The 14,858-nt window shown below is 47.7% G+C and overlaps 1 protein-coding gene across 2 annotated transcripts in view; it reads left to right on the forward strand.

Annotated features, from left to right (window-relative positions):
• The window catches only part of MBIP (MAP3K12 binding inhibitory protein 1), a 62,379-nt gene that overhangs the window by 36,438 nt on the left and 11,083 nt on the right, over window positions 1-14,858 (forward strand). The window contains exons 4-5 of one of the 2 annotated variants that reach the window (XM_069638426.1): window positions 3,896-3,992; window positions 7,000-7,065. In XM_069638426.1, coding sequence (XP_069494527.1) covers window positions 3,896-3,992; window positions 7,000-7,065 — 163 coding nt within the window. The remainder of the gene's footprint in view (window positions 1-3,895; window positions 3,993-6,999; window positions 7,066-14,858) is intronic. The other variant, XM_069638427.1, reaches the window with a different exon arrangement.

Genomic DNA, 14,858 nt, shown 5'->3' on the forward strand with positions numbered 1-14,858 from the left:
ATTTTACAACAGAGTGCTGGAGGGGTTACTTAGTATCCCCTGTATCTAGATACTCATGTAGCAGTCAAATGTTACCCTTTCCTCTCAGAATTGCTGGTGGCAGTGCTTTTACAACGAACTACCATGATTTTTCCCGACCGTGAGCACCGGTAGTGTTAAATGCGGGATACATGTTTTTCAAGATGGTGTCTGAGCCTCCTTTGTTTAAACGGGTCCTGGTCTTCTTTTTTCGCCATTTCTTTGTGGAAAGGTCCTTCTTGAGATGTACTCTGCGCGCCAAACTAGGCTTGGTCTCTTTGTTCCTTTGGCGGGCTTCAGGAGTGAAGACCGCCTCTGGCGCCCGAGTGTCTGGGGTGGGCAGGAAGTGAGGGAGGTGCCGAAACTCCCTGTGCTTAGTCTCCTTGGAGACCCAAATGCATTCAGTGGTGATTGGCTGACTGTCCGGCAAGAACAGCTACCCTGCTGGGTAAGTAACAGCTAGGCTGGAATTAATAGGAGAGAACTGAATAAAAGGCGAGTCTCTTGGCTTGGCAGGCAGTCGACCACTGGTACGAAAGAACTCGAAGACTAGCTTGACGAGGACGGCTGCTGCAACTCCTGGACCGTTGGTTTGCCCGGTGAAGCCCTGCTGCAGGTCCGAATCGCCAAGTTCATCTCGACAGAGATGCCCTGCAAGTACGACTTCTCCCTTGAGTTGGTGGGACCAATCAACTTGACACTAAGCCACCTGGATACAAATCTCGGAGCTAGCTGTATTTTCCTCGAGTGCTGCAGGAAAATCAAATAACCAGGGAGAGGGACACCAGCTTGTGTGCTTGACTACAGCTACCGGAATTGAAGATTTGCCAGTTACCAGCCTTTTGACCAGTCTCGGTGCAGGCGTCCCCCCTCTTGTCACCACGACTGAGGCCCAGGAACAGCAAGATCTGCAAGAACTTCCAGGAACAGAGGTCATCCGCTGCATCTTTTTCTTCATTTGTAAAGGTACTGTAAAATCCGACAGAGTACTTGCCTTTCGCGGTGAAGTGCTTGAAACTTTCCCAATTCACAAGCCTAATCGGCTTGTGACCCAACATATGAGGATTCTTGCTACAAACTATTCCTAAGAACATTTGCAGAGATTTTTCCGTTTATCTACCAGAACTGCTTTATCCTGTCCAAGACTTTCTTTTACTCCTCTTGAAAAGTATGTCTGAAATGGTGTGATCTATAATTGCCTCCTTCTTATGAATGTTTTATAACTGACAGATAAATTAATAAGTATTTTATCAAAGAAACATTGAGTGTAACAGTTTACTAGAACACTTGTGATTGTAGACCTCTGTGTAACATCATTACTGCTCCCGTTCCCCTCTTGAGATAAGCCTGGCTGCTCAGCTCTGCTACCAAAAATGTGTAGTACAGACTTCTACCAAAGGTTGGTTTTGCTTACACCTGTAGTCCTAGTTGTGTGTAGTGGTCCCAAGGGTACTGCTTACAAACTTTGCATAACACGGGCCTGGGACAGCTCCAACTTTCTCTTCCAAAACCTCTTGCTTCTTGAGCTCGCCGCTCACCCACCTCCAATTCTGAGGGCCAGACGCTTCTCCAAGCAGAGAGTTGGGGGGCATGACTATCTCCTTGGCTGGGGCCCGCCCTCTGGAACTGCCTCCCTGCCTCCCCTCTCTTAAACGTTCCGGTAGCAACTCAAGACCTTCCTTTTGGCTTCTGCTTTCTCTTTCTTGCACCTGACTGCTCCGTGCACTGGTCACCCTCTGAACTCGGGCCCAGGCTCCTGGATGTCCAGTTGCCCTCACCCTGCCTCCAGGCTCCCCAACACTTGAGTGTCTGTATCTGCAACCCTTCTTCTGCACTTATGAGCCACCCCCTGGCTGCGCTGTACTTCCCCCTCGCCCCTGGCACTTCTCCCCTTCCCTGCACTTGGGTGATCTGAATGACACAAGGCGGCCTAGTAAGATCGTTATTTTGGCCTCCCTTTGTTTCCTCCTTGTTTTGTTGCGCCTAGAAACACTTGTGTACAGGCGCGGTATAAATGCCACATTATATAATATATGTCAATGTCTTTTCCCCCCCCTCACCGTGAGCCTCTTAGTGGTGGGGGGGGGCCCCCTAGGGGACCCTCGCGTATGGAGACAAGGTACAATGACCACACACAAACTGATACTCCAGGTTCAATTCCAAAAATCTAGGGCAAAGCAAATAGTCTGTCGGCCGACTGGGTCTCGCGTCCCGCAATGTGTCTCCAGACCCCGTAGGACGCAAGAGAGCAAGCATTCTACAACAGATATATGCAAAACGAACATCTTATCAGTAGTGACATATTCAATTCCGCCCATAATGTATTTCCTTTGAAATGGCTTTGATGATTGACAATTGAATTTGACACCTTCAGACATTTATTCAGCAACAGTTTCCAATCTGCGGACACAATTCTTTGTTTTAGGGAACATAATGCTCTTGTTCTTGCAAGCTGCGTGCAGGGGAGAGACAGCGAGGCCTGGAACGTATCTTTTAGTTTCTATTTGTGTACTAGAGGTCAACTCGCTCTACAGGGGCTCAGTGAAGGGGGGGGGGCCGTAAGAGACCATAATTCAAACCATTCATTGTTCATTTCTACCGCATCAGCGAGACCAGCTGGCACCTGCGTAATGATGAAATGCCTTGTTGCTTATTTCCAAGGACTTGTGAGGGAGGAGACTGGGCATTGCTGTCTGGGATGCCTGAGCTGCGTTTCAACATGTAACTTGTGGCCTTGCTCTATGCATGAGCAATAACGGAATAGAATACGCTTACAGCAAAGCAGTTGGAACAGAAAGCAAGAACGAAAATTAGTCAAAATGGCGAATTCTATTCCTACAAAATGGACGCTCTCTGTGAGGCTCATGAGTCTGTACTAATAATGCTGAACATATGAGGTGGTTGGTTTTCGGCCAACAGAATACATCGCCTATGTTATGGGAGGGTAATTTCTAGACTCACACTAGGGCACTCTAGTTGCCTTACTCTTGGTTACCCTCTGGCATGGAGACTAAACTCTTGTTCCTTAAGTCTTTAATATCCTGGTTTCCCCATACACTCTGACGTTCTAATTTTTTTTTAAATGTATTTTATTAAGTGTTTACAGGTCAAAGAGCCTTTACACTAAAGATACAATCATGTTTACAATTTTTATAAAATTCTTATAAAACGCAATTTACAACCGTTTCCATTAAAACATAGTTTCAAATGGAGCCTGACAATATTCATTTTCACCTCTTCCCAAATACCTTTTCCACACATAACAAGATGTCATTCTCACCAGTGAATCGCCTGAATAAATAGTAGACCAGAATTATCGCAGGCTATACGTTTCATTGTAGTGGAATGGCCATAACCCTTTATGTACAGATGTTCCATTTTCTTACAACCGGTCAGTGAGTCAAGCAGTTCAGTTTTTTTCTCCAGTGTCTACATTTGCGACTTTCAAGAGGCAATCCTTGCCCTATGGCCATATGCTCCAGAGTCGGCCGTACGTGAAGCTGCAAGTATAGGATGAATCCTTCCGCGCAGAACTTGCTTAGATAACTGTGTGGTTTTCCTATGTCGAAATGTTGGTTACTGTATGTCAACATAGGGTTTTCTTTATTACTATGTCCCCTTCCATAGCCCTCTTCTTTAATGTTGCAAAGAAAACACCAAGATTTTTTTCTGGGGGTTCTAGGTCAATATCGACCAAGAAATCATGTATTATCTTCGCTAAATTGGTAATATGTACCCTACCACAAAAGTTGTATTATTATTTTTACTGGAGTGTTCTCTCTCTCTCTCTCTCTCTCTCTCTCTCTCTCTCTCTCTCTCTCTCTCCTGAATAGCTGTTCCCTCTCCTCTACCTTAATTTTTTCATTGTCCCCTACAGATCGACCGGCGCATAATGGCGTTTATTGAGCGGAAACAGGCAGAGATCAACGAGAACAATGTGCGAGAATTCTGCAACGTCATTGATTGTAACCAAGGTAGTATTGCCTGTGTGTAAGACTTGAATGCTCGGCTTTCCAGGGGGATGGTATTTGAAGAGGGGAGGGAGTGTGTAACCAAGGTAGTATTGGCTGGGTACAGGACTAGAATGCTCTGCTTTCTGGGGGATGGTCTGTGAGAACGGGAGGGAATGGCTGCCATTGAGGTCAACCTGAATTCTGCTGGTACTGGGAATGTAAGGTGGTTGGGCAAAGGCTGCCAGCCCCTTGCTTGGACTCTCTTGATTGGTTTGGAAGGAGAATTTGGTATAGGTCCATTTTAGGCCTTCATATCATGCAGGGATATTGTCTAGGGCCCAGGTTTTCAATTAAATTGATCAAATCCCCAGGGCGCCACCCCTCTTTGTTCAGTCTTGTAGACCTCCCATTATTTGTTTCCCGCTGGCTGCTCTAAAGTGCAAGCTCCTGCTGACAGGTAGCCTATGTTTGTGGCCTTACTTGCTACAATGTGCTTCTACTCGCAGAAATGTCCTGCTTCTGTGTGCTTCTTCCTAGCACCAGATGTCCCCTTAATCTGATATCCCCTGTTGCAGGTAGTCTGCCCTCTAGCTTCAGACTCCCACCCCCTAGATGCAACTTCTGCAGGATGCCCTAGCCCCACCTTCTGAGTTCGGCTCTGAAGTATTGAAAATAACAGGTGCGTTTTGAAAGACAAATTTGGGTGTGTTTTGTAATTTGGGTTGTCCTTTCAGGTTACTTTTGTGACCTGCTAGCAGAGTGACATTTCCTCACCGCTTTTCTTGGATATTCCTCCTACTGTCATCCGCTCATTATCTGTTTCTCTTAGCTACTATCTGCTGTAACAATTATTTTGCCTCAGGATCTTTCCCCTCCCCTCTGAAGCACTCCCTTGTGCATCCTCTCCTCAAGAAACCCACAGCTGATCCCACTAGCCCGACCAATTTCCATTGCTCCCTTTTTGGGGAAGCTCCTGGAAAAGCTGCCCATCTCCCAGCTTAACCATCTATCTGACTCTGTTGGCACTCTCCTTGACCACCAATCTGAATTCAGACCTGCTCTGTAACCTTGACTCTAACATTTCCCTCCTGCCCCCCCCCCTCCCTCTCCCCTGTCCTCATCCTGCTGGAGCTCTTCTCCTGCTTTTGACACGGTCTACCATGCCATCCTGCTCAATCATCTCCGTGGCAACCTGGGTATCACTGATCAGGCTCTAGCTTGGCTGACCTCTTTCCTTTCTGATCAACCCTCTGAGGTAACACTTGGGTCCTTCCTATCCTCTAGCTCCCTCTCTCTGTGGTTTTCACCAGGGGTCTAACCTTTCACCCTGGCTTTTCATCCAATACCTGGCAACTCTGGCCTACTGCATTTCCATTTTCTGCTCAAACTTCCAGTGCTATGCTGATGACACCCAACTCATTTTCAGGCTCCCCTCAGGCACCTCCTCTCCTGCCCTGTCAACATTCAAAATTGGTGTGCCGCCAATGATATTTGTCTAAATTCCATCAAGACTGAGATCCCCCTCATTGGTACACCTCTGCCTTCCTTCTCCCCCCCCCCCCCAACCCCCTCACTCTCTGGCTGGCCTCCCTTGGCCCTCCTCCTAACCCTACCTGCGAGGCTAGGAACCTCGTGGGTCATCTTTGACTCCACCCTTTCCTTCTTCTCACACATCTGACGTCTGTAAAAAGTCAAACTTCTTACTGCACCTCCTTAGAGGTACTCTTCCTTTAATCTCCTTCCCCCAGAAGCTCACTGTCCAAGCTCTGGTTCTCTCTAGGTTGGACTATTGTAACAGCCTCTTTCTTCTACCTGCTTCCACTCTTCGCCCTTTACAACTAATCCAGGACAGGACTGTGAGACTTGCCCTTGGCTTAAAGCCCTGGGATCGTATCTCTCCAGCTCTGAAATCCCTTAATTGGCTCCCAGTGGATTCTAGGATTACTTTTAAAACTCTCTGCGTTGTCCATGAGGCTTTCTAGGGCCTGGGTCCAAAATACCTTCAACTATCCCTCTGTGAATACCTCCCCACCGGAGTCCTTCACTCCTCTACTTCCAACTCCCTTGGGGTTGGTCGTTTTTCAAAGAAACGAGCTGCAGATCTGTCTTCTGCTTGGGCCTCCCTTTGGAACAGCGCCCCCCCCCCCCCCCCGACCACCCTGAAACTTGAGGAGAACCATCTACGGTCCGGAAACACCTCAAGACCTTCCTCTTCGCTTCTACCTTTGCCCCTCTTCTCCCCTGCTGATCAGCTTCTCTCTCTGTACCATGCACCTGGCCACCCTCTGTCCCAGGGCCCAGGTACCTGCTCACCCTGCCTCCGGGATCTGTAGCTGTACCCATACACTCCTCACTCACTCTTCTTCTGCACTTATCAGATTCAGATTTACCCTTTCTGACTAATCGGGCACTTGCCACTTGCTGGCTACACTTCTTCCCACTGCATTTATTTATTTCATGTACTATTTATTCTGTTCGCCCCTCTGTTCCGCACATTCCACTTCCCCATTTCCATGCACTTGCACCTTCTTAATGTCACTGGGCCTAGTTATTTTTGTTATTTTGTTTTCCCCTGCTTGGTCGCGCTCTGAAACACTTGTGTATAAGCGCGATATAGATCAATATCCTCACCCCTCCCCCCAACCTCCTGCAGTCTGCCCCTACCTGATCACCCTATGCATTGTTTTATCTTGCAGGCTACTTCTAGCATTGGGTAGGCCTGGGGTGTGGTCTCACCTGCTGCCTGTTGCTTCTAGCATTGGATACGCCTTGGTGTGAGCTCACTGCTTTGTTCCTAGCTTTTGCTTGTTCCCGATTTAGCTTTGGTTGAGTTGACAGGTCCTACAGTTTGCTGCTAGCCTCCAGTACCTCCTGTATAGGAATTTGCCTACTCCTGTTTGCTTCTAGCTTGGGTTTACTTTACAAGATGGGTCAGCGATACTACAGGTATTGTGCAATATATAATTATATTGAACAGTATGAAATGTTTAGTCCCGCAAACTCAACTGTTTTCAATTCCTTCTTTTAGAAAACAGTTGTGCAAGAACAGATGCTGTCTTCACGCCGTATCCTGGATTTAAGAGTCATGTGAAAGGTCTGTTCACCAGCTTCTGGAAATATAATACAATGCTGCCACCTGGCATTCCAAGTTTTATGCGTGGCGTGGGGGTGGTTTGTAAATGTTCGAGTTTTGACTCCTGATTGTGCAGATATAAATGTACGTTTTTTCCTAGTTCAGGGGGCCTGGTTTCTTCTTTTGGCTCCCCCTTACTGACGGAATTCGAGTTGAGGATTTTAATGGCGGCTAGTGTCTGGTGCATTTGTGGGTGCAGCTGTCTAGATCCGACATGGTTTCATGCTGCAGTCTTGTTTGGGAGATTGTCTCTGCTGCTGTCTGATTTGGGCATTGATTCCGGCGTCCACAGAAGGTCTGTAATAGAAGTGGCATTGTGCTGCTGCTTGTCGCATGCTTTTTGGTTGCTACATCTGCCATTTGATTTGTTGTGTTTTAAGTTTCAAGATGTTGCAGCTACCTAACAATTGTATGATTTTGTCTCACCTTAATGGCTCGTGGTACTTGATTGTAGTTTGTTGGAGACCACATCTTTTCAATGGCAGAATTGCATATGTTTCATAACTGCCAATTTCACAAGCAACACTTCATTAGTTCCTTGCTCTGTGTGTTCGAAGTGTCTGTTGGTGTAGACTACTATTGTGATCTGTTCCTTTTCGCTGTTCTGAGCCACGTTGGTCTACTTACCTTGACAATACTGGAAGCTGTCTGTGTGTGGCACTCTGTTAGTGACAGCCGTGGTCTGGCTGGGAGTGTTTTGGTGCCCATTAATACACAGTTCTCTCCAAGTAGCTAATCATTCTTTTGTCCTAAGAGGATGCTCGCTTGCCTGTCCAGGTTTCTATGACCTAGCATTTTTCTTTTGGACCATATGCATTTCCTCTCCCCGCTACCTATTTTCGGAAACTAAGGAATGAGAGCTGGAGCATGCTTTTCACATACCTGTTGCGCTGTCCAGAACTCGTCATGTCTCGTTTGCGCGTTCAAGTACAACCCGTCATTCTTGTTGGTGCAGTTGAGGTTAAATAATGGTCTACAACTCGTTCAGGTCCATGTGCCATTTTTATTTATTTATTTATTATTATTATTATTATTATTATTTTTTTTTTTTCCTTTGTGCAAACCCCCCACCTTCATCCCTTTTGCCCTCCCCTGTTGCACCATTGGTACCAAAGGTGTCAAGCTTTAAGTAGTGTTCTCCCTGCTCCCTTTTTTAAACTTGGTCAAAATAGTCCATGCGTATTGATTCTCCTCCAGTAGTGCCTTGAACTTTGTGGGGACTGGGGGTTGGATGTATAATATATCCTCTGCACCTTACAATCTTGATGCTGGTAAAGGTATAGGCCACAGAGATGTAAATTAGCCCATTCCTCTGAAGCCAGTTGGTTCCAAGGCATCGGGGATCATCCTCCACTAGTCTCATTTGATTTGTTTCTAGTCGGGCCCATCTCTCACAAAGTACTTTTTGGTTCTTGTTGGAAGGGTGTCGACCACAGTGCTCTTTCAGCGGGACCACCTGCTTTCTCGTTTGCTGGAGCAAACGTGGTGACTTCGCAGGGCATCAACCTAGATGCTGTTTATGCCTGTGAGCCTGCCTATGAGCACAGCAGCAGTCCTCCGAACCGGTGTCTGCTCCTCCACTGTGTGTAATCTCTCCACCTCTTCCCCTGCCTTCAGCAGGTGGGTCTTTCTGTCTGCTGGCCTGCACCTTTAAAGGACCTGCTCATGGACCCAGCAGGAGATTTTACTACGGCCCAGGGTACAGAGTCTGTAGCCCTTTTTATTTGCTGGTCTGAATCTTTGATTTTCCTTACATAATCTATTCCATCAAGACTTCCTTCACACGATTCCCCCATTAAGCTTCCTCATTCTGTTGCTTGCAGTATATACAAGACTCCTTATCGGCCAGTTTCTTAATTGCTGTTACTGCAGCCAGGAGAATTTGTAAGCTTGATTCCATTCCCTCCTTCCCAGTCCAGGAGCAGGAGCTCCTCGACCAGGATCGTCCCCTGCAGGAGCAGCAGGCACGATGCATGAAGATCACCTGATCGTGCAGAATTTACAGCAAGCGCTGTGGTCGTAGCGCCTGCCTTCGAAAATTTGCCTCCGAAAAGCACCTGAGCCCCTAAATCCGATGCAGTGCTGATGCATGAGGAAGAATAGACTTCCATGCTTAAATACAGCTGGTAACGCTGTTGCCGCACCTTTTACTACATGAAGGTACACTACATGCTTCAAGACGGCCGGCCGTTCTTTGCTGGCAGCCTCCAGAGCCTAACCAGGCCCCCAGCAGCCGATTGGCTGCCTGGCCTTTTTTTACCTCTGATTGGCTGCCGGCAGGCAAAGCCGGCCCAGTCCCCTCAAGGCCCACAGAATCAAGGCTAGTACCTGTTCCATGCCGTGTCTGCCAGACCCCATGGCCGTCACACCTGGCTCCACACACAGACCGAACTTTGTGTTTTGCCTGGAGAACGTCATAACTGGCCTATACCCTGCACCCACTAACATCAGGAACCAACTCCTGGGGCTCGACACCCGAGCATTGCCCACTAAGCCCCTCCCAACTCACTCAAAACCATAGGAACGTCCACCCTCCCGGCCAAACCATCCTTATCCACACCAGTCCTGGCGCACCCAACCCCACCGCCTCACCTGCACCACAAACCGCCCCCTCCTCATCCCAGACCCCACACAACCTACAGTGTGCCCTGATCAATCCCTGCTCATGCCGCTGAAATTCACGAACTCCTAATCAACCTGGACCTCGACATCCTAGCCATCACTGAGACCTGGCTTCATAGCGCCACCGGGCCAGCCCTCTACCTTGCCATCCCACAGGGCTACTCCATCATCCGGCAAGACCGCCTTTCCTCAGTAGGAGGTGGGGTAGCACTCATCCTGAGGCCAGACACATTACATCCAACCTGGATGATAGCATAGATTTTCTTGCTATTAAAATCGCTCTCTCCCCAACTCCACCATCAACCTCGTCTACCGCCCACCTGGCCCACTATCAGAGTTCCATGAGAACCTCCTACATCGCTTAACAGAAAACATAACTCACCTCCAAAAGCATCCTTTTTGGTGACCTTAACCTAGGCTACAATGACAAAAGGGATAAGCCAGCCAATTCTCTCTCCCTCAAAAATAACCTCACCCACACATAACAAAGGCCGCATCCTTGATTGTGTAGCCGACCACAACTGCTACATCGACATTAGCTCCTTCACCCCGACCCCATGGTCGGACCATCACATCATTCCATTCACTTCCTCATCCCCACCGAGGCTAAGACCAAAGCCCAACCCTATCCCCCCAGCCTTGGCAAGATGCACAAAGAATCTTACCAAAGATATCATGCCACACCTCAGCACCCTCTCAACAGATCTCAAGTCCTCCGACCTGTCTGTTTTAGCAGATATCTATAAGAGCACCATAAGCACTGCCATAGACACCATTGCCCCATTACAGAATAAAAAAGCCAAAACGGTGAACCACTCAAACACCTGGTTCTCCTCCGAATTAAAGAACTCCGCTCTGAGAAAAAAATGCCCTGAAAACATGGCAGAATCACCCTCCCCAGCCACCCTATCCTCCTACCAAAAAAAAATCACCTCTCAATACAAAAAAGCCATAATCACAGACAAGTCAGGTTCCTACAATGAAAGAATTGCAAATAGAAGCTCCGAATCCAAAGAACTCTTCGCCATTTTCAAAGAACTCGCCACACCAGCTACCAAATCACAAGATATTGTTAAAGACCAAACCTGGTGTAACGCCATACAATCTGCCCCACTGAAAAAAATGGAGCACCACAAAAACCTATCGCAGCACTTGAAATCAATCGCCACCTGCCCACCTCCAGTCCAGTGCCCCCTTCCGCTAAAACCCCCATAACCCTTTTCAAATTCAGGGAAGTAACGGAACAGGAAATCATTGAGATAATGAACAAGATTAAACCATCCAACTGCAAAGGAGACCCTTGTCCAGCCAGTCTGATTAAAGACTGCACTGAAACACCCGCCCCCTTTCTCAAATCCTTCATCAACGCCTCCAACGCCAACACAGTTCCTGACAGTCTAAAAGAAGCCTGGGTACGCCCCCTTCTAAAAAAAAAAAAAAAAAAAAAACCTGCTCTCGACCCAGAGGTTGCTAATAGCTATAGGCCCATCACCACCGTGCCTTTCCTGCTCAAGATATAAAGTTGAATACACGCAAATCCAGGAATATCTTGAAACTAACCACATCCTAGGCAAAAGACAGTCAGGATTCCGACCAGGTCACGGGACAGAGTCAGCCCTACTCGACTTAAAAATGCAACTTGAGGACATCATGGACAAAGGCAAACCGGCACTCTTTCTCCTACTGGATCTGCCCGCCACCTTTGACCATGTCAACCATGACATCCTAGGCAACCGCCTAAAAAATGAAGCGCACTTCTCCCCAGAAGCTATCGCTTGGGTGGCCTCGTTTCTAAATGGAAGACTCATGAAGGTCTTTTTAGGCACAGCCTCGGCAACCCCTACTATCATCCACTGCGGCGTCCCTCTGGACTCCTGCACCGCCCCTACACTCTACAACATATCCTTCTACTCTTCAATGATCTCGACTGTCGCAACATAGCGTACACCAACTATGCCGACGACATGCAGGTACTACTCCCACTAACTGGGACCTATGAAGAAGATGCGACAGCCCTAACCAAAATCTACACAGCCATCCAAACCTGGATGGCTGCCAACGGCCTTTGCCTAAACGGGGATAAAACTGAGATCCTCATAGTAGGGACCAGCGAAACTCTCAACAAACTCCCCCCACAATATAAAACCTTCAACATCGATAACTCCATCAACGTCTCCAAGACTGTCAAAACTCTAGGTGCTCATCTAGATGCCTCACTATCCATGTCCCGCCAGGTCAACGCCATAGCCGCCTCCTCAGCACTCACCACCAAGGAGATCAACGCAGTCAAGCCTTTCCTCTCCACCAAAAACTGTCTATCCATCGCCAGAGCCACAATAGGTACCAAACTGGACTACTGTAATGCCCTTGCACCTCTGTCAATATAAAAACTCCAAATCGCGCAAAACAGCGCACTCTGGGAAGCGCTGACCATCCCCAAAAGGGAACACACATCACAAGCAAGGAAAGATGCCCATTGGCTACCGGTAAAGGAACGCATACTCTTTAAAGCCATGGCCATCACACATAGGGTGGTGCATCTGCTGTAAGGCATCTATCTCTTGGAAAGAATCCCCCCCCCCCCCCCCCCCTCAACTCCTCTAGCAGACCCACCAGAGCCCACTGCGCCAACCAGATCTATGTTCCCACATTCAAAAGAACCAGAGCTGGAAGGTCTAGCTTCCAACACCTCGCACCCAAAAACGGGAATGCCCTGCCAACCTCACTAAGGAATGAAATCGTACACCAACTTTCGAAAAAACCCTTCTATTCCTTTAATGTTGCATAGTCATGCTTATGCTTGCACTGTAAGCATAACTTTTTGACCCTCTCGGTCTCTTTACCACCTGTACTATTGCAACCAACTGTTACATACTACCTTTGTTAAGCTCAAGCCTTCTGTAACAGCGCCACAATGCCCCAGGGCAGTTCTGTGCGCTTTATAAATACAAATAAGCTCCGTCCTATGTCCTTGTCGGGGAGGTTTTCTTTAAGCCCTTTCATGTGGGTCTTTAGGAATGTCTTCTGGACTTTGGGCTGAGAATGATAGTGGTGGTTTGACAGAGCAACCCATGCCTAACTCCCAGGAGGTAGAGTGGGCTGGTTAACCAGTATGGTACACATTTTTCATTAATACCAGAGAGACTGTCTACATTACATTTCTCTATGGTAAGTTCAGCATGTGCACCCTGAATAATAATTAAATTGGACTTTTCTAGTCCAGCCTCTAAGCGCGGCACCGGATAGCGAGACAATGCTTCTTGTTCTGCTTCCAAGACGAGCACGCTGCCTCATAGCCACCGTCTCAACCTCAACAATGGACCTTCAATCCTGTTGAATATACTCTCCCTGAAAGATATTGGCATCCCTTCCCCCACCCCACCCCTAAATAGACGCCCCAAGTGCGTTCACTAATGGATGATCCTGTGCAATTGATGCAATGGATTTCGATGGTGTTTAGCGTTGGAATGCAGAGAGCTGGAAGGAGGGAGCAAGCCTGGAGATCTTGGTGGAGGGGCGTGAGAAAGCAGTCTTTTCTTCTTGCACCATTCCCTGCATTTGGCAAAGGGCTTGACATATCGGCCAGCTTGGAGAAGAAATCTAAAGCTGCACATGACATCCCATTGTGTATAGAGGCCTTCATTTGCTGTACTGGGTAGTGCCGATGGCTTGTGTAAACCAGCCAGTCCGCTTTGTTGTATCAGTTGGACCTGCGGAAAACTGCTGTAAATCGGAGTACAGGTCAAAATATTGTGTCAATTGCCTTCCTAGCTGTTATAGCATGCAGTGCAGCTGTAATGTTCACAAGATCTGGGAGAAACTTGCTGAAGGTCGCCTGGCATCTAACTGAAACATACAAGGCCCCTTTAGACGGGCATGCAGGCTTCCAGTAATCTGGAGGGGTTTGGGCATCGAACGCGAATGTCGAGCGAAAATTAAAGGCCCGCCCTTCAGCAGAACTGTCGTTTGGCAATGAATGAGTCCCTGCAAGTCATCTGAAGCTGTTCATGGTACAGCTACCGTGGTGGACCTTGGAGGCCTATAATAATCTTGCTCGGCGACCAGAGGCTGATATTCTGGGACATGCCTTTTGACCAGCCATGCTCTTACAAAGCCCATTGGCACACAGACCATGTTTCGTGGCACTCTGCAAAGGGGAGCACTGCATAAATGTGCCGGATGCACCGCCTCTGGGACATTCCTCTCTTCTTGCTACACCCCTCTCAGTTAATACTAGGTTGCGTGCAGAATTCGAAGCCCTCTCGCTTCTTTGACCAGTCAGGAAGGTCAGGGCCCCTTGTGTTTAATGCCACTCTGCAGCCTCTGCTATCTACTGCAATGGAGTGTTGCTACCCTCTGTTCCACCAGTGCAGTTGGAACTGGTGCAGCTGTCCCATAATCTAAACCCTTGCCTTCCAAGTCTAAGTTTGGCCACTTGATCTACTGCAATTGTCCATGGGCATACTAGTACATTCAATACTAGGATATACGAACGGTGCCAAAAGAATTTTAAGCATATAAAATGCAAACTTGAATCTAGCTGCATGCCAACCACATAACACAAACAAACACAATCCAATCTCATTGTCCCGGAGCTGTAAAGGGTTATTTTACGTCCCCATTGTTACAAATCAACTTCCGGGGCACCACTGCTCCGGGGATGAATATGTTTACCCAAGATGGACTGTCTGACCACGGTTGTATAAAAATATCTACTTTATTATTATCACAACAGACAGTTCTAGCACACTATGAAATCAAACCCACCCTGTAAAAGAATTCAGAGCACAGATAGTTTCAAAGAAGGAATATGTATGCACTCTGGATCCTGACAGGAGGGTAGTTGTAATAGTAATTAATCGCAACAGTTCAAGGATACTTGGTTTCAACGCAAAGGGAGCAATGGGTCGTAAAATGTCACTAGTGGCTTTTTGGTGCAATCTGTAACTCGTGCAATATTAGTTTTTGTCCTGAGGGCAAGTACTTCCCAAGTCTCAGCTACGGACCTGGATCCTCCTCCGCGATGCAGCATTTCTGTGTTAAGAGCAGGCCTCACGCGCTGAATTACTTCCACGGGCGCCCATTCAGGATTCACTCCACTGCCTGTAACGCAGGGGGGAAACTACAGCACT

This window comes from Ambystoma mexicanum, chromosome 14 (assembly GCF_040938575.1).
Source record: "Ambystoma mexicanum isolate Mex_15411 chromosome 14, UKY_AmexF1_1, whole genome shotgun sequence".
Lineage (NCBI taxonomy): Eukaryota > Metazoa > Chordata > Amphibia > Caudata > Ambystomatidae > Ambystoma > Ambystoma mexicanum.